This window comes from Fundulus heteroclitus, chromosome 2 (genome assembly GCF_011125445.2).
Source record: "Fundulus heteroclitus isolate FHET01 chromosome 2, MU-UCD_Fhet_4.1, whole genome shotgun sequence".
In the NCBI taxonomy this organism is placed as follows: Eukaryota; Metazoa; Chordata; class Actinopteri; order Cyprinodontiformes; family Fundulidae; genus Fundulus; species Fundulus heteroclitus.
In genome coordinates this window covers 16,430,164-16,448,501 of record NC_046362.1, presented here as the reverse complement: position 1 = coordinate 16,448,501, position 18,338 = coordinate 16,430,164, and the positions used below count along the sequence as shown (strand labels likewise).

General features: G+C 39.9%; 1 protein-coding gene across 1 annotated transcript; it reads left to right on the top strand.

Annotated features, from left to right (window-relative positions):
* The first annotated feature begins 3,657 nt into the window (after positions 1 to 3,657).
* man2c1 (mannosidase, alpha, class 2C, member 1) lies at positions 3,658 to 18,331 on the top strand. The gene is made up of 26 exons (XM_036149400.1): positions 3,658 to 3,841; positions 4,832 to 4,957; positions 5,049 to 5,172; positions 5,284 to 5,354; positions 5,438 to 5,615; positions 5,712 to 5,901; positions 7,118 to 7,224; positions 7,332 to 7,442; positions 8,185 to 8,277; positions 8,659 to 8,775; positions 8,876 to 8,971; positions 10,863 to 11,008; positions 11,278 to 11,401; positions 12,050 to 12,171; positions 12,271 to 12,356; positions 13,215 to 13,361; positions 13,439 to 13,518; positions 13,593 to 13,687; positions 14,532 to 14,636; positions 14,731 to 14,887; positions 14,971 to 15,114; positions 15,197 to 15,306; positions 15,390 to 15,469; positions 15,548 to 15,690; positions 17,908 to 18,011; positions 18,106 to 18,331. Exons 1-26 carry the CDS (start codon positions 3,741 to 3,743, stop codon positions 18,215 to 18,217), a joined length of 3,069 nt encoding a protein of 1,022 aa, XP_036005293.1. The 5' UTR covers positions 3,658 to 3,740; the 3' UTR covers positions 18,218 to 18,331.
* The last annotated feature ends 7 nt before the right edge of the window (positions 18,332 to 18,338 follow it).

The window sequence follows — 18,338 nt, the reverse complement described above, 5'->3', positions numbered from 1 at the left end:
ACAGCAAGACTACTTAATGTGTTTGTTACTGGCAGACTGAAGTATTGCACACTGATCAGTCCTTTCTTAATTACCTAACAGAGACAAGGCCATGAAGTGAATTTTTGCCTGTACTAAACCTTCTGTTCCCTCTCTTTGTTTTCTATGGAGGATATAGTTGCCCCAACAACTCTTTATTTGAAATTGTCTATTTCAGAGCCATTGATGGAGTTAATGCTGCGGATATATACTCTTTTCTGTTTTTCTTCCCATAAATCTTTGAGCCAAACAATTCTCTGTTTAACTTGTTTTCCTTCCTCGACAGAGCAGCTAATGGAGCAACTGCAGCAATTACCTTTGTGTACTCAGACTTTCTTTTCCTTTCAAAATGCCCCCACATCGGTATTCTGTGTTTTTTTCTGTGTTATTGTCTCCTAATTACCCCAGTCAGTTGCAGCAGATGACAACTACCACTAAGACCAAGTTCTGGTAGTGATGGGGTATTTAATCCAGTAGAAAAGGAGCCATTCCTTTCAGTGTCATCACATGGTAGTACAGGAGTAGGGTTGACGTAATCAACTGTTGTCACTTGTCTGTTCACTGTTACCATATGGCAGAATAATCCGAATTAGATTGCTTTGTATTATTGTAAAGATCAAATGTGTCATTAAGTCTGAATCACATTGTTATTAATTTTATTCATTGTGTAACTGGAAATTAATTGGACATGTTTTTTTTCTTGTCAATTGCCTTGACATATATGTTGCGAATTGGCACAATATTTATGATATGAATGCAACTGAAACATTTCACATTTATAACCAGTGTCTTTCCATGCTGATGACTCAATTTTGTTTCGATGTCGAGCTCTGAGACACACCGTCTCATGTGAAATTGATTGTAATGCTTCCTGCATTTTGTCAGAGAAGTCACTGATGTACAATGCCCATAACAAGAATTCAGCACCTTAGATGTTGACCCTTGTATTGGTTTTAACATAAAACCACAATTTCAGTTTTTTCCACAAGAAAAAAACTGAACAAAAAAACAACTTTTAAAGTCAAAATGAAAACAGATTCTTTCTTAAATATTGCCAATCAATTACTCTTGATCAGTCTTGCCGACTGAGTCGGATTATGTTCCAGGATGTTCAACATTTACAAGCCTTTCAGGACCTACTATGATAAGCATCTCCACAGGATGATGCTGCAACCACCATGCTTTAAAGGTGAAGATAGTGTGAATGTTTGTCCCATCAGACAAAATAACCTTGACATTAGAGTCTCCAAAATCATTTGGGATGAAATACTGGTAAAATTTCCCTTGAACCTTTTTTTCAACGGTTGCTTTCTCTTTGCTATTCTCAAATACGACTTGAATCAGTGAAGAAATTGGCTAATCGTTGTATGCACAGTCATCTCAATCTGAGCCATGGAAGTGTTCAACTACTTCAGAGTGATCGTATGTGTCTTTCTGACTTCTCTCACCACTTTTCTTTGTTCCTATTCCCATTTGTGCAATTTTATACATGATGGATTTTGCCAGTTGGACATATTTTTGTAGCCATCTCCTGACTTATACTTCTCAGTTTCTCACTTTCTCTGAGTTACTTGTAGTGTTCTTTTGTCTTTTCTTGGGAAATCGGTGAAGTAAAACAGACAAACCTGAGACTGGACCTCCCAGACAGATATTGTTTTATTTTAGGGTCTCTTGAGACTCACCAACGGCACTAAGATGACCTGCATTTTAATAACTGTGACACTGTTGGCATCAAATAGCCTCTGTTCAATTAGGACAGTCACTTTAAAGAAAATGTATTTAAAGACTTTTTATGCTATGCATTTTTTAGTGTATTGAAATTTGTCTATGGAAAGTTTTATTCAAATCAACATAATGTATGGTTTTATTTGCAAATTCTAATGAAAGAAACAGACAAATTACTTTGACCAGGATTTATTTTACAAAACAACATTATGGAACAACATCATGGGATTTGAATACATGTTATAAGCATTATCTTAAACTTTATCTTGATGGCAAATTAATGCCTAGAAAGAGAGCTAATAATTTAATGTTTTCATATGGATAACTATGTCATCTATTTATCTCTGATTTTTCTTTTAGATCTGCAGGTGACCAGAGTAAAAACAAGAGTGTTGTATACAACATCGGAGACAGAGATGAGTACGGCTCAAGAGTATAGGACCTCTCATCAAAGGATCTTCGTTGTCGCTTCTCGTCATCCATTTTGTTTTAGTGAGGTTGTATTGTGGCTCATTTTGGACATCTATGCTTGCATGCCACTGCATACGTATGATTAAGTCTGCATGGAGTTAAAGGATTTTGGGATGCTCCTTTCCCCCCCCCCTTCCAGCCCCAGTCAGGTCTTGCTTAGCTGTGACGTGGCAGACAGAACATCATTGCCCTCCATGCTTAATGTCTTACGCTGTATGATTTCTTCTCTAGAGGAAGGGGCAAAACTGTCCAAGCAAATCCCCCACTTTATTTGCGTGACACAGTATGGCTGTTTTCTGAAGGGGCAGCTGCGACACAGAAGCTTCCAGGCAAAGGGACTGGGGCCCTAACTGAACTGGTGAGGATCTCCGATCAAGTCAGATCAAGACATTTATTCCACAGGGCTGTCCCGACATGGTGGAAAGCCTAACCGCTGCCCAAACAATAGGAGAATAAGAGTCGGCAGACATGGCCTGAGAGGGATGGGCTGTGCCACATTTCCACCAACCCTGTACTTAGAATTGCTCCACGGATTTCATAATAAAAGGGTTCTCAGCTCGATACAAACACAGCTTCTTCCCTGTGAATAACACTGAGGGGGGAAAAAAAGGCTTTTGTGTTTTCAGGCTGTATGTGGGCTGACTTTTAACCCCTGACCGATCACAAGACTAACTTCCCAGCTCATTAAAGAGCTTTTCTGTAGCTTTTACAGTTTGACCCCTGGTGACATAATTTGTAACCTCTGCATTCATTTTCCAAGACCAGACCATGTCCAAGAGTTGTATCTTTGCTGTATCTCAAACACGAGAGGATAAATTTGATAAAATAAGTTGAATTCCTAACAAGTGCACTCTGTTGTTTTCTGCAAAGCATCATTCAGCAGTTATCTGATGCATTTTTTTCTCTCCTTGTTGCTGCGTTTGCCAACATATCACTGCTAATATCCTGTTGCTATGTTTGTCTTTTAATGATGTGTCATGACATGTGTCAAGACGTATTTGTTTCTTGCTAAATGTATGCAGTTGTTGTCCAAAGCAGGGTTTTCTGTGAAGCCATGCTAAGTGTAAATAACTTCTGTAAAAAAGAAAAGAGAAAGATACAAAAAAATAAAGTCGGAACACCTTTTCAAATTAAATAATTGGTTTCCATGGAATTTTTCTTCTCTAAGTTAAAGCAATCACTCCTGTTTTAGAGTTAGCATTGCAGAGAGAGCGTTACTTCAGTAATACTAAATGAATCTTTGGGTGATTCAGACATATTTTTGAAATCGCTGATACAAATAAAATAGAGAGAAAAATACTTTTACGGCAGTTTACGCCTTATCCGTGACAATATATACAACGGACATGTCGCCTTGTTTTTGTTGTTGAACAACATTGACATCTAGCGGCCAACATGTGCACTTGCAAGAATAAAAACAAATTTCTGTACTTTTTACTTCCGGGTTGTGCGTGTGTCCACGTCCAGCTGGAATCCTGTTAGAAAAGCTTTACCGTTTTTTGTGAGTTTTATGCGTTTGATCCGCGATGTATCACCTGCCTGTGCTGAAGAATAGGCGCACTCTCCTGGAGAGAGCGGAGAAGTTTATATCCGATGTTTACTTTACAGACTGCAACCTGAGAGGACGGTAAGGCTTCGTTCATTGGGCTGCACTGACTGTCTCTGCACAATCACAATGGAGACCGAACACTTAATTTCAGTTTGTTTGCATGCAGTGAGTTTGCAAAAGTAATCTCGCCCCTTGAACGTTTTCCCATATTTTTGTCCCTTTACGCTCACGAGCCTCACTGTAGTTTATTGGGATTCCATGTAATGGAGGCTTCTGATGGGGAAGTGGCAGGAAATTATAGCGTCTTGTTGTTTTCACAACTAAAAATCTGAACAGTGTGGCGTGAACATGCATTATGCCCATATGAGTCAATACTTTCTTAAATCTTCTTTTCCTGAAGCTACAGCTGCATGACATTGTTGTTGTTTGTTACAACTTTAATCAACTTGACACATCCAGATTTAGACATTTGTATTTATTTTATTTTATTTTGCAAAAGAGGTATTTTTCAGTCGTAATGTCTCTAACCAGAGCACCAAATAATACATTTATTTTGTCTTGAGGCAAACTGCAAATGTAAGTCCTTTTTCATTTTTATTTTTTTTCTTGCTACTCTTCATTAGAGGCCAGATTTGCAGAGTGACCTGTGAAGTTACTATGAGCCTCTTGGCTCTCTGATTAATGTTCTCCTTGTTCTCCTTTGAATAGCCAAGTCTTGGCAGGTTTTCAGTTATGCTATATGAATGGAGCAGTGATCCATTAAAACTTTTAGATGTAATTAGGTGACTTCTAAAGACTTTTGGCTGCATTTAATTTTATTTGTAGGTATTTGACTAAAGTGGGATACAAAAAAATATGGCTTGGTTGTCAATTTTTGTTTTGTTTTCTTGTTTTTGAGAAAAAAAATGGAAATGGAGTATTTTGTAAAGTCCCATTAAATTACATGGACGTCACAAATAATAAATGCAAAAATAAATAAATAAATAAATAGAGTGAGAGCTTTTGACTGCCTCTTTATGTCTGTCTAAATAAGTCAGCTTTTCCTTAATAAATGATCAATCTTTGCAGACTTTATGGGGAGTCCTGTCCGCTGGAAACCATCAGCTTCTTCCTGTCTCAAAGCAGAATCCCATTTTCCGAAGCCTCCAAGCAGAACTTTGCACCTTACAAAGTCGGTGATACCTTTGGACCTACGTAAGGGATGCATCTCTGATCTCCTTTAGTTTTTATTAGCTTCTGTTATCTTTTAAATGCGAAACTAACCAACGCTTGATTGCTGTGGAAGATGGTGGACTTGCTGGTTCAAAGTGTCCTTGACGATCCCTGAACCCTGGAGAGGAAAAGAGGTTCATCTCCTCTGGGAAAGTGATGGAGAGGGAATGGTTTGGAGAGATGGGCAGCCAGTTCAGGTAATGTTGCAGCTCTTTTTTTTTTTGCATCAAACTAAGGTAAACCTAAAAAAATGCACCTGAGCCACATAATATGCCTAAAATATATTTATTTTATTTTTTTCCTTACAGGGATTAACTAAAGAGGGAGAAAAGACAAGTTACATCCTGTCTGACAGTCTGAAAAATGAAGAGCCCCACAGGTCAGCACAGGACTGAAATCTGATTGAAATACTATTTCAACATTTGTTTTGGCTTGTTCTCATATTCCTCTCTTTCTATGAAGCGTCACCCTATATGTGGAAGTAGCCTGTAATGGGCTTTTCGGCGCTGGTCAAGGATCCATGATCGCAGCTCCAGACCCAAACAGGATGTTTTCTGTACAGAAAGCAGAGTTGGTGATATTCAACAGGGATGTGCAGAAGCTGCTGACTGAGTTTGAGATGCTTGTTGACATTGTTAAGGTAATTTTGATTAAAACAGCTGGACAATGCACGAGTCATTTAAAGAGATAGTGCTTAATGAGGGCGAACCTGAAATCTGGCCCCCATTTTAAACAGGAGCTTGGAGAGGGGGAGCAACGGGGCTACCAGGCTCTCTTCACTGCTAATGAGATGGTGAATCTTTGTGACCCGTTTGATCCCAGCACCTTCTCCAAAGCTCACAGTCTGGCCCACAAGTTCTTTAACCAGCGGAACGGGGATAGCCAGCACACCGTCCATGCAATGGGTCACTGCCACATAGATTCAGGTATTTTTTTATTTTTTTTACTGATTCAATCTCAACTGTAACTTTAGCAGTCCAGCAAACAGGTGCTGATACTCCTATCACTATTTCTTTACTTCAAAATATTCTTGAAAATGTTTTTCAGAGGATCTTTTTTCAGTAGTAACTAGAAATGTCACAATCTGAAAAAAAAGTACTCTCTCTTTTTGCATATCTACAGCACAGTTTTCTGCTTCTGCTTAAATCTGGAGCGACAAACTTCGCTCCTTACGCCGCTCTCTCCTGAGAGGGAGAGCTATCCGTCTCTGCCAGGAGGACAGAGTAGTTTCTAACATGAGGCCAAAAAAAAACGTAACTTTTATATTGAATTTACTTTCTAGGTTTATTGTTGCTAGCATGTACTCCGGGCACGGGCTGCCTTACATGAATGCACTTCTAGTTTAGATATTACAGTCAGGCAGTCTTGTAGACTGCTCAGGGGCTCAATAAGGTAGTGACACTGTACCATAATGCTTCGAATATCCATTGGGTGGAGCGGCTTTGTTGCTTACCAAAGTCGTACTGACACATTTTAACAGATTTTTTAGCACATTGTACCACATAAAATCGGTCAGTAAGCACAACAAGTATAGTAATTATACATAAGGTGCATCAGATTATAAGACTCACTATCAGTTTTTGAGAAAATGTAAGGATTTTAAGTGTGCCTTATAGTGTGAAAAATACAGAGCTTTTTTTTGTCTTTAACAAGCAGGTGAATCATTCCTCAGCCTTACTATTTACGGTATATACAGATTTTTGTGTACGTTGATACGTGAATTATTTCAAATTTTTTGCACAATTGTACATTTCAATAAATTAAAATAATATTGAATATCAGTTTTTCATTTAAATTGTTGAAATTAATTTACTTTTTAACATTTTTATTTTATTGCGATTTCCCTTGAATTCTTGAGGTTTTCATGTAAGAGAGAAAAAGTGAATAACCATTTTATAACGTCAAATTATATATTTTTTAGTGTGTTAAAAATATATTTGTTAATCATGTATACATTATTTATCACTGCGTTATTATTTATGTATATCTTTTTGATTAACTTGTTACATATTGTTCCCCATTTATTGAAAATGTACTGTAGTGCCATAAAGCTGTTAGTAGTTCAAAAAATAAATAAATAATGTAACAGAAAAAGCACATTTCCAGTAAATATATTTAATACTACTGCGTCTTCGTCCACAGCCTGGCTGTGGCCGTACGAGGAGACTATTCGCAAATGTGGCCGAAGCTGGGTGACGGCCGTCAGTTTAATGGAGAGCAACCCGGAGTTTGTTTTCACTTGCTCTCAGGTTTCTGCATGCGTGCATGATTTAAAAAAAAAAAAAAAAAAAAAGTTTTATGAAATTTTCCAAATATCTGGGATTGTGTCCAATGTTCACCCTTTTCTTTGCCTCAGGCTCAGCAGTTTCAGTGGGTAAAGAGCTGGTATCCAGGACTTTTCTCCAAGATTCAGGATTACGTGAAGAAAGGCCAGTTCATTCCCGTTGGAGGAACATGGGTGGAAATGGTAAACCTAACCGCGCAGACAATAGCAGGAGCTATTTTTAATGTAGCTGCATCACTTCACCCGTTCATGCACACAATAAAAAAACAGGATGTCCTTATTTTCCAGCTGTGTTCAGGCTTGTAGATCACAATAGTTAAATTGTCCGTCCGTCCGTCCGTCTTCTTCCGCTTATCCGGGGTCGGGTCGCGGGGGTAGCAGCTTCAGTAGGGAGGCCCAGACGTCCCTCTCCCCGGCCACTTGGGCCAGCTCCTCAGGAGGAATCCCAAGGCGTTCCCAGGCCAGCCGGGAGACATAGTCCCAAGTTAAATTGTCTACTGACCCATTCCATAAATTAGAACAGTTCACTTATTCAGTAACTCGATGGGCCAATTGAAACACATTATATAGATTAAATATACACAGAATATTGTTTTCAAGCCTTTATTTCTGTTTCACTTGTGTTTGACTGCACTACAGTGACTTTGTTCTAGTTAGCAATGATAGCCGCGGCGCTTCCATGAGTTCAGATCGTTCCTTCCTTGAACTCCAAAATTTGAGAGTTACGTAACCCTGGGGCAATAGGTCCTTCACACAGACGGGTGGAGAACTCTGTTCTCTCAACCTTTTGTTACTTCCACAGATTTCAACCTCATTTGTTGTATTTATGTTTCATTCTTTCAAAATGTTAGGTTTTCTGGCTCCTTAATATGATATGTGACCTTCAAAGTTAAGGTCTAATAACAATGTCATGTTTGCCTTGAAGGATGGCAATCTGCCCTCAGGTGAGTCCATGGTCCGGCAGTTCCTGGAGGGCCAGCGCTTCTTTAATCAGGAGTTTGGAATGTTTTGCAAAGAGGTAGGACTCTTTAAAAATACCCATCTTTGTTGAACATGTTGCACTGCAAAACGAGATCTTAAAATAAGTCAGATCTCCAAGAAATTAGCGTATTTGTCCTTGTTTTCAGCAGCAAAATGAGACTTTTTGCCAACGGAATAGGATTTTTGCACTTAAAATAGGAACAATTCATCTCCATCATCTTATTTCAAGAGCAGTATATCTAATTATCTCATTTTAGGCAAATAGTGTTACTTAGTTGCTCAAATCAAGGAAAAATCCACAAATTTCAAGAAAACCTTACTTACTTTTAGTTCCCTTTTTGCAGTGTGGCTGTTATCATCCAGCCAACATATTCAACATAATATTATGACATTATAACATTATCTTTCTTCTCTGTAGTTTTGGCTTCCTGATACGTTTGGCTACTCCGCCCAGCTACCGCAAATCATGCAAGGATGTGGTATTTCCAATTTTCTGACACAGAAGCTGAGCTGGAATTTGGTCAACACTTTTCCTGTAAGTATTTTGCTAGCATTTTTTTTTTTTTTTTTTTTTTTTTTGCTAAAAAATGATTTTTTTGATAACGTTGCATTTCTTTATTCCTATTTTTGTAAAGCACAACACATTTTTCTGGGAGGGTCTCGATGGCTCCAAAGTTTTAACCCACTTCCCTCCAGGAAATTCCTATGAAATGAAGGGAAAAATTGAAGACGTGAGTCTACAATACAGTACATACACAGTGGTTCGCGAAAGTATTCACCCCCCTTGGTGTTTTTCATGGTTTGTTGCATGACGACCTGGAATTTCATAGAGTTTGCATTACTTCATTTACTGAACATGCCAGCAACTTTGAAGATGTAAATTTTTTTTACTGTGAAACAATAAACAAATAGGAGAAAATTAAAGAAACCTTAAGTGTGCATAACTGTTCACCCCCCATTGAAGCCAGTACTTTGTAGAGCCACATTTTTGCAGCAGCTACTGCTGCTAGTATCTTTGTATCAGTCCCTACGAATTCACCACAGGGATTCCAGCTCCTTCATGTTGGATAGTTTTAGCTTTTGAACGTTGATCGGACAGCGACGCTTAACCACAGATTCTCAGTTGGAAAGCGGTCTGGACTTTGACTTGGTCCAACACGTTTAAAGGTTTTCCCTTTAACCACACAAGTGTTGCCTTATCGGTTTGCTTCGGGTCATTTTCCTGCTGAAAGTCGAACCTCCATCCCAGTATGAAATCACAGGCAGGCTGACACAGGTTTAGCTGAACAATATCCCTGCATTTAGCACCATCCATCTTTCCCTCGACTCGGACCAGTTTTCCAGTCCCCACTGCCTAAAAACATCCCCACGGCATGATGCTGCCACCGCAATACTTCACTGTGGGGTTTGTGATGGGATGTGTTGAGTTTGTGCCAGACGGATTGCTCTCCTTGGTGGCCGAAAAGTTTAATGTTCGTCTCATCTGACCAGCTCAACTTCCGCCATACATTTGGGGAGTCAGTCGCCCATGTGCCTTTTGACAAACTCAAAACCTGCCTTCTTATTTTTAACACTATGTAAAGGCTTATTACTGGCCACTCTTCCATACAGCCCAGCTCTATAGATTGTAGGGCTTACAAGGGAACACTACCAACTCGCCGGTTTAGGTACGTGGATGACACTTGGGTCAAAATCCAAACCAAAGAAGTTGAGGCATTCACCAACCACATCAGCTCAGTGGACAGCGACGTAAAGTTTACCAGAGAGTATGCCAAGAACAACACACAGCTTTTCTGGACTGTGTGGTAGACGTTGAGGAAGATGGGGACAAGCAGGGTGACTACTTTCCATTTTTCATTTCAATTTTTCAGCTATTATGTCTTAGAGACAGATCAAGATCATACCTAGATCATGGCCAGGATTTGTTTATTGGCACCGCACACATCGTTTATTTATTCAGATGGAAGCTTTAAACACCAAATTCATGGTATACAATCACTTTGCCTCTTATTTTATTGTCCACTTGATGGCACAGTAGAGTAAATGAACTCTCTTGATTTCCCTAGACGTCTGGGAAAGCCTCCGTGCTTCAAGAGGCTTCATCTCGCCATCACTAGTGTGATGCCTCTTGCCTAGTGGTGCTGGCCATAAGAATTGTTGTCTTAATGCCAAAAAGAGGCCAACAGATTTTACTTTCACAAGTGGAGCATTATCGCTTTCGCTATAGTGCTCTGCTTGATTTATATATGTAAATAGTTTTATTATGATTTATGTAGGGAATAATTCAGGTCATGTGGACACTACATTGAAAAGGTAGAAGAGAGAAAATGAGAGGGAAAACAAAGGAGAAGAGGTGAAAGAAAGGGACACAAGAGAGAGATTGACAGCATAACTTTTTAGGGGCATTATTGCATAGTGGGTGAACAAATATGCACCGGCCAATTTTGTGGATACCTACTATATAAACTAAGATAAAAAATCATTAAAAATCACTGGTTGGAATATAACAAAACAGGAAGAAAGCCAAGGGTGTGGATATTTTTAAGACACTGGAGGTCTGCTAAATACTGCCTATGGGTGAAAGGTGTCTAACCAAACTTTTGTGCATTCCTCCACCCATAGCTGGTGAAAACTTTGAAGAATAACAAAGACAAAGGACGAGCCAATCACAGCGCAGCATTGTTTGGCTTTGGCGATGGCGGTGGTGGCCCAACGCAGCTGATGATCGACCGGCTCCACCTGGTTCAGGACACAGATGGACTTCCCAAGTGGGTTCTGGTCTTTTACTTTAAACCATCGTCATCAGTGATTTAAAAAAAAAAAAGAAAAAAAAAAGAGACCCCCCTCAAGCAGGAAACACCTTTAACCCAATTATCTCAGATTCATGTCGCTGTGTGTCAGCAAGTGGTCACAATGTGGTTCAGACAAAGAAATGTTGACTCTGATGGGATTCATGTCTGCGGTCATAGTGCTAGTAATGAAATGTAAGTTAGAAACCATATTACTTGCTTCCATGTGCTTTTATAACTCTTCCCAGGGTCCAGATATCCAGTCCTGCAAAGCTTTTCTCACAGCTGCAGGCTGACTCAGGTCTGTTGTGCACTTGGACCGGAGAGCTCTTCCTGGAGTTGCACAATGGCACCTACACCACACAGGCTAAGGTATTCAGGATTCGCTATTTATAGGGTGCTGGGATACATTAATATGATTAGTATTTGCCATTGGATTTAGGTCTACAAAAAAACTAAAATGTACAAATACCTATGTTTTTAATTTTCTATAAACAAAATGGCATCATGTGTCACAAACTTGGATTTAATCTGTATTTAATAAACAACACTCTAGTCAAGATAGTACTATAGATTTAAAAAATGGAGCTGATTTAAGTTGGCCCAGATTGTTAAAAAAAAGCTGTGAAATAGTCCTTTGTCGCAGTCAAAGGCAACTTACAACTTTACTGTTGTGCCGTTTTTAAGGATTTGTGGAAAATACTGATAAAACCCAACTTTATTCATGATTTGTACTCTAGTGTCTAGAAGTTTATTAAAAAAAACTGCCAGAAAATTCTAGAAAATTTGACTCTGGAAAAGTACATGATTCTGAAAAGGAAATAGTTTTTTTTTTTTTTGGTGCCCAAATATATATTTTCTTATCAAATTTAAAATGAGCATGACTCTAATAGCTTTAATAAACAGATACACTTTGGTGATTGCTACGTAACGACAAAATGAGTCCTTGGTACAACCAGTTTAGGCCATTAAACTTTGATTGCTGTGTCACTGCTTTTAGCTCGTCTCTGTTTTCTGCAGATTAAGAGTGAGAACCGCCAGTGTGAAGCTCTGCTTCACGATGTTGAGGCGGCCAGCAGCTTGGCCCTCTGCCGAAACAAGGAGTTTCTTTATCCTGCTGAAAAATTGCAGCACCTCTGGAGGTTCAAAGAAACTTTTAAGTCCTACCAGAAAGAAAATACCAGTTGTTTTTTTTTTTTACTTGTTTCATCTTTCTCTTTTTTTCCTCCACTTTCCTACAGGTTGCTTCTTCTAAACCAGTTCCATGATGTGATTCCTGGCAGCTGCATAGAGATGGTTGTGGAAGACGCTCTTAATTATTATAAAGGTACAACAATTAGGACTTCAGTTTTCTGTTAAATGTATATAGCCACATTATATGCTTATTAAAAAAAACACCAAAAACCGTTTGATCATGATAAAATAAAGTTATATACACCAAGGCTTCATTCTGATATTGTTTTGATGGTCCGTTTGGTGGATAAAAATAGCCCCAGCACCGGGCCCGATGACAAGATATAAACAGACACAGCATCTAGTGACAGCATTGCAGAACTATCATAATGGCGCTTTGCTTGATTAATAAAATAGTATTAAATAATGCCAGACTGAGCCTGACCCTCTGCAATGCTTCGCAGTAAAGCGGCAGCTCGTCGCGATGGAAGACAAACAATCAACAACTTTAAGAGCCTCATATAAGAACATCTACTCACGTCAATCATCTCTGCAGTCACATCTGATTCATCAGCAGGTTTAGCATCTGCTTCAGTGAACACAACCATTCATACTGTGTTCCTAGCGACATTCCAGTCTTATCCCTCTTGGAATCATAGATTTTTTTATTTTTTTTCCACTGGATCTTGGACCATTCTGCATTGTTTCGCTGGGAGATGCTAATAGCTGTTAGCCACGCCCTTGTTTTATCCCCTGCTGCGGATGCGCAGTGTTCTACTTCCTGTTAATAAAATTAAACACAAAAGGCTTTGTTTACTAACAAATTGAGCAAAAACTAAGGGTAAAATCCCAAAATAATTACTAAAACGGCAGCAGGATGTGAAAATCTTTCATAAAAACTTTGTATGCAACTAGAGTGAGCTACTGACGTATACATTTAAAAAAAAAAGTCAAATAACATGGCCATGCACCTTTCAAATCTGAGTGATATTGTTCCTACATCCTGTTGAAGAGCTCAGAAAGGATGGTGGTGTACTTCTGCGGGAGGCATTCGAAGCCTTGGAGCCAAAGGGCAGCTCTCCTGGTGTGTTTAACTCTCTGCCCTGGGAGCGATGTGAAGTCACACAGATTACAGATGGCACTGACAAACCCCAGCTTGGTAAGCTTCACGGTATTTAGCGAATAATTGGGTTGTTTAGGTCAAAAGTTAACATCTGGTGACCTGTGGTCCTCCAGCTCTGGTGAGAGCTCCCAGCGTTGGTTTGGCTCCTGTAAAAGAGACGCAGCCCGTGACTCCAGTCTCCGTCACTCCTCAGGTATTCACTGTAAGGTGATCTATATCAGCCCTGTTAGCATGTTGTGTCTCTAACAGTCCTGTGTATGTTTACAGGCTGACGGCACTGTCCTTATGGAGAATGGGATTTTGCAGGCGGTTGTCAGTAAAGACGGCACACTGGCATCACTCTGTTTAATCGGTGCAAACAGGTAAAGTTACACGAGAAGTAAATAGCTCTAAGTCAGGGGGGGCCAAACTCATTTTGGTTTAGGGGCCACATACAGCTTAATCTGATCTCAAGAGGGCCACACGAGTAAACTCATTGCAAGATTAAATAAAACTAATAAAAGTGAACTTGTTTTTTTAGACTAAATGAATTTCACTTTTACACAATATATTATGAATAACCTCAGCGTTTTTAAGAAAAATATGTGCAATTTCAACAATACTTTTACTCAGTTAAACATTTACTTGTGCATTATGCATAGGAACTGATCACAGTGATTGATTTTCCACATCTGAAGTTCAGTGCTACCATCTGCTGATTAAAACACAGCGCCCCTCATGGACAATATAGGAACTGCAGATTTTCAATTAAACGAAGTACATGTTTTTTCAATAATTGTTTTATCATTCTCTTCCTTTTATCTCTTTCTTTCACCTTTTCTTTGTTTCTTATTGTTCTTCCTTTCCTCTCCTACTTTCCCATTGTAGTGTCCATATCATTTGTGATATTCCCCGCATGAATCATAATAAACCTAATCATATTCATATATCAAGCGGAGTACTATGGCAAAAGCAGTACTGCTCCACTTGTGAAATCAAATCTGATGAGCTCTTTTTGGCATTAAGACAACAATTCTTATTGCCACAATGCCAGAGAGGACACTGGGGAGAAAAAATAAATAAATAAAAATTTTGTTGAATAATGATAGTGCATTTAGCCAACGGGCCAGACTAAATTGTTCAGCGGGTCGGAACTGGCCCGCGGGCAGTATGTTTGGCATCCCTGCTCTAAGTGATCTGTTGGCAAATCTAATCATTTTTTTTCAGGGAAACCATCTCTGAGGGCTGCTCTGGAAACCAGTTTGTCATATTCGACGACGTTCCCCTGTACTGGGATGCCTGGGATGTGATGGACTACCATCTTCAGACGAGGTCTTGTTCGTCACAGTCACTACATTGCAAACGTCCCAGAACTGGCAAGAATCTGTTTAGAAAGATTAGAAAACTAAATCTTGAACTATTTTAGGAAGCCAGTACTAGAAGTGGTGCAGCCTGTCCGGGTGGGGTCCTCAGGAGGGGTCCGAGGCAGTGTCAGCTTCACCCTTAGGGTCAGCGATAAAAGCACCGTCACACAGGAGATCATCATGGATGCCACTTGTCCCTACATCAAGTTCAACACAAAGGTTATTATGAACTCTGACGCAGCTTTTGCTTATGTTTAACACACACACTGTACAGGGGAAGAAACATACGTCTGTGATTTCAGGTGCAGTGGGCAGAGTCGCACAAGTTCCTCAAAGTTGAGTTTCCTGTGCGAGTACGAAGCCCAAACGCTACATATGAGATTCAGTTTGGTCATCTGCAGAGGCCCACACACTGGAACACATCGTGGGACTGGGCGAGGTTTGAGGTACGGCAGTAAAGTGTTGCTCATTGTTTTTCTGGCAGTCTGTGGTTTTTTTCTTTCTTTCATTTTTTTTTTTCTGGCCTAGGTTTGGGGTCACAAATGGGCCGACCTATCAGAGCACAACTTTGGAGTGGCACTTCTGAACGACTCCAAATATGGTTATTCCATCCACGAGAACACAATGACCCTGTCCCTGTGAGGTTTTCTGTGCCTACTATACGTCATGTCAGCCGAGTACAATTCGGAGAATTTGATTGTTATAAACGCTATTTCCTCAGACTGAGAGCACCGAAGGCCCCAGACGCTACTGCTGATATGGGGGATCATCAGTTCACATATGCCATCATGCCCCACTCAGGTAGGCTTGGTTTGATTTGAGTTTATTTCTTACAAACCAGGGGGACTCTGTGAACACGTGTGCGTGCATGTCTTACAGGATCCTTCCAGGATGCTTCTGTCATTCAGTGTGCTTACAACCTCAACTACCCTCTGAGGGAGATCCAGTGCCATCCGGACTCTGTACCCTGGAGTGCCTTCTCAGTCAGCCCGTCAGCAGTCATACTCGAGACCATTAAGCAGGTATTGCATAACAAGCCACAACCCTAACCCTAAGTGATACATGAGACCGGTTGAGACTGGGGAAATTGACTCTGGCTTGGTGTACAGTGCCTTGAGAAAACGTTCACGTTTCCTGAACCGTTTCAGCTTCTCTCACATTACAATCCTAAATGCTGACTGTTGTGGGAAATGATGATTCCTGAGCGAAAGTAAACACGTTCCCAGCAGAGCGCGGTTGGGCGCCATGGCTTTCCCAGCTCTGTTCTCCTCTCATCTGCTCCCCGCACAATCTTACGCATTCCCCTGTCAGACTCCAGCTTTGCACATGAAGTCTAAATATTGATTCACACACACAGAATATGCAAGCCTTGACCTTGGAGGATAACAGAGCGGAGAGGTAGCAGAGCACGTTATCTGCCACCGCCCTGGCTCCCTCCCTTCTGCAGCAGAGAGTTTTCAGGACCTGGGTCAAAGGCCCCAATAAAATAATTTATTAACATTGACATACTTGTTAGTGGCATAGTACATAAATGTGAAATGAAAGGAAAAGGATGCATGATTTTCAATAGTTCACCTGTCTGTAATTTAACCTCTGTATAAATACAACTGCTCTGTGAAGGCCTCAGAGGTTTGCTGGAGATATAACCTCTAACCGAGCACTTTGTGATCAATAATCCAGAAATGGAGAGAGTATGGCACCACAGCAAACTTATTCAGCCACGGTCGTCCACCTTCGCTGGAAGGCCAGAGGGGAGCAGTCATAATAACTTTGGAGGAGCAGCAGACACGCTAAGCTCAAACCGGAAAGTCAGGGCTTTAGTTGTGTATGCAACAAGTCCTTTCTTCAACAAGTGGCAAAAGGAAACCCATTGTTGAAACGCCACAAATATGTGGAAGAATTGTCAGATTAGAACAAAGCTAAATGTTTTGGGCCATTTGCAAAAGGCATACAGAACAATGTGCGGTGGGAAGCCAGCGCTGCAAATCACCCTGAAACTCCCCCAATTCCCAAAGTGAATCATGGTGGCCGCAGCATCATGATGTGGGGATGCTGTTATTTTGTAGGGTCAAGGAACCGGGTTAGAGTTAAAGGAAAGATAAATATTCTGAAAGAAAAGCTGTTAGAGCCTTTAAATGACTTCAAACTGAGGCGGCGGTTCGCCTTCCAACATTTCAAAGGATATAACCAGAACTACAATGGAGTGGTTCTGATCCATGTTTTTCACACTATGGTACATGTACCACTGGTGGTACTTGGGTTGTCTCTCGTACAATACAATGTTTCTATTGTTTGAAAGGTAAAGAAACACAAATAACTGCAAAGTAAATCTTACAACTACTGAGCTAATGTAGAGCCGTTAAAAACATTTTAACATCCCCAATTTATTCCAATTCCAAGTTTGAAACCAGTGAGATTTGCTAATTGCTATGTTCAGTGACACTATGTAGCACACTCTAACAACAGTGTATATCTCTGCATTTTACGTTTTAAAAACTAACATGTTCACTAAAGGAATCTGTATAATGTCGGGTACATAAAACATTTATTAAGATGCAATCATCAACTTTGGCTACTTTAACGTTTGATTTTCAGACTCATTTTAATTTCAATTTGTTAATTTCTCCAAATTCAAATGTGATATTTCAACAAATGGGTAAAAAGGCATAATTAAACCAAAATCCTTCAAATTCTCCAACAAGTTGCTAAATTCTAATGTGTAAGAATGTTTTGTTTGTTTTCACGACAAACCAAACAAACCGAAGAAACGCTGTGAGGCTTTCTTATGCTGTATTATATTATATTACAGCCCTTTCAGATATTTATAAAAAATGGTTGTACTTGGGAAAAATTAAGGTGCTAAAGTTGACCAACCATTGGTTTAAATCCAACCGTGTTCATGCTAGAATGACCCAATTTCAATAGAGGATGTGACAAGACTTGAAAAGAGAGATCCACAGATCCTATCTAGCCTGTCCGAATTTGGCGTATTTTGTAAAGAATCAGCAAAAAAAATTCAGTCTATAGATGGGAAAAGCTGGTAGACGTGGTACATTGTATTCGCACGAGGGGTAAATACAAATGTATGCCAGGCATCCCAGAGTTTTACAACAAACCACCACTTTGGGTTGGTATGTCATGTCAAATCCAGTATGCTGAAGTCTGTGGTGGGAATGCCCCAAAGCTCAGGCACTATAAATACTTTAGAAAGTGTCTCTGAGTGTCGTTTGCTCTACCAGGCAGAGGACGGAAATGGAAACCTTGTCCTGCGTCTCTACGAGTCATATGGGAGCAGGGTTACCGCTACTCTGCGCTGCGACCTTCCAGTTAAGGAAGCCTGGCAGTAAGTGCTTCCAATGTAATCTTTTGTTATGATCCCCTCTGCTCTATTTGGCATTATTGTCCAAGAACAAAACCATTTTTTTTCCCCCTTTCAGTTGTGATTTCTTAGAGAGGCGAGACCCCGCCCAGCCAGCGCGCATCACATCTGAAGGACTCTCTCTGGACTTCAAACCCTTTCAAATTGTGACCCTTTTGCTCAGTTTGTGATGTAGTCTACCATGTTTAAAAAAGTGACTTGTAAGCGGGAATATTTGGTGTAAATTTACTAGAATAATGTAATAATGGTGCAAAATTTTCAAAAATAAACACTTTTGTTTAATAGCTTTTG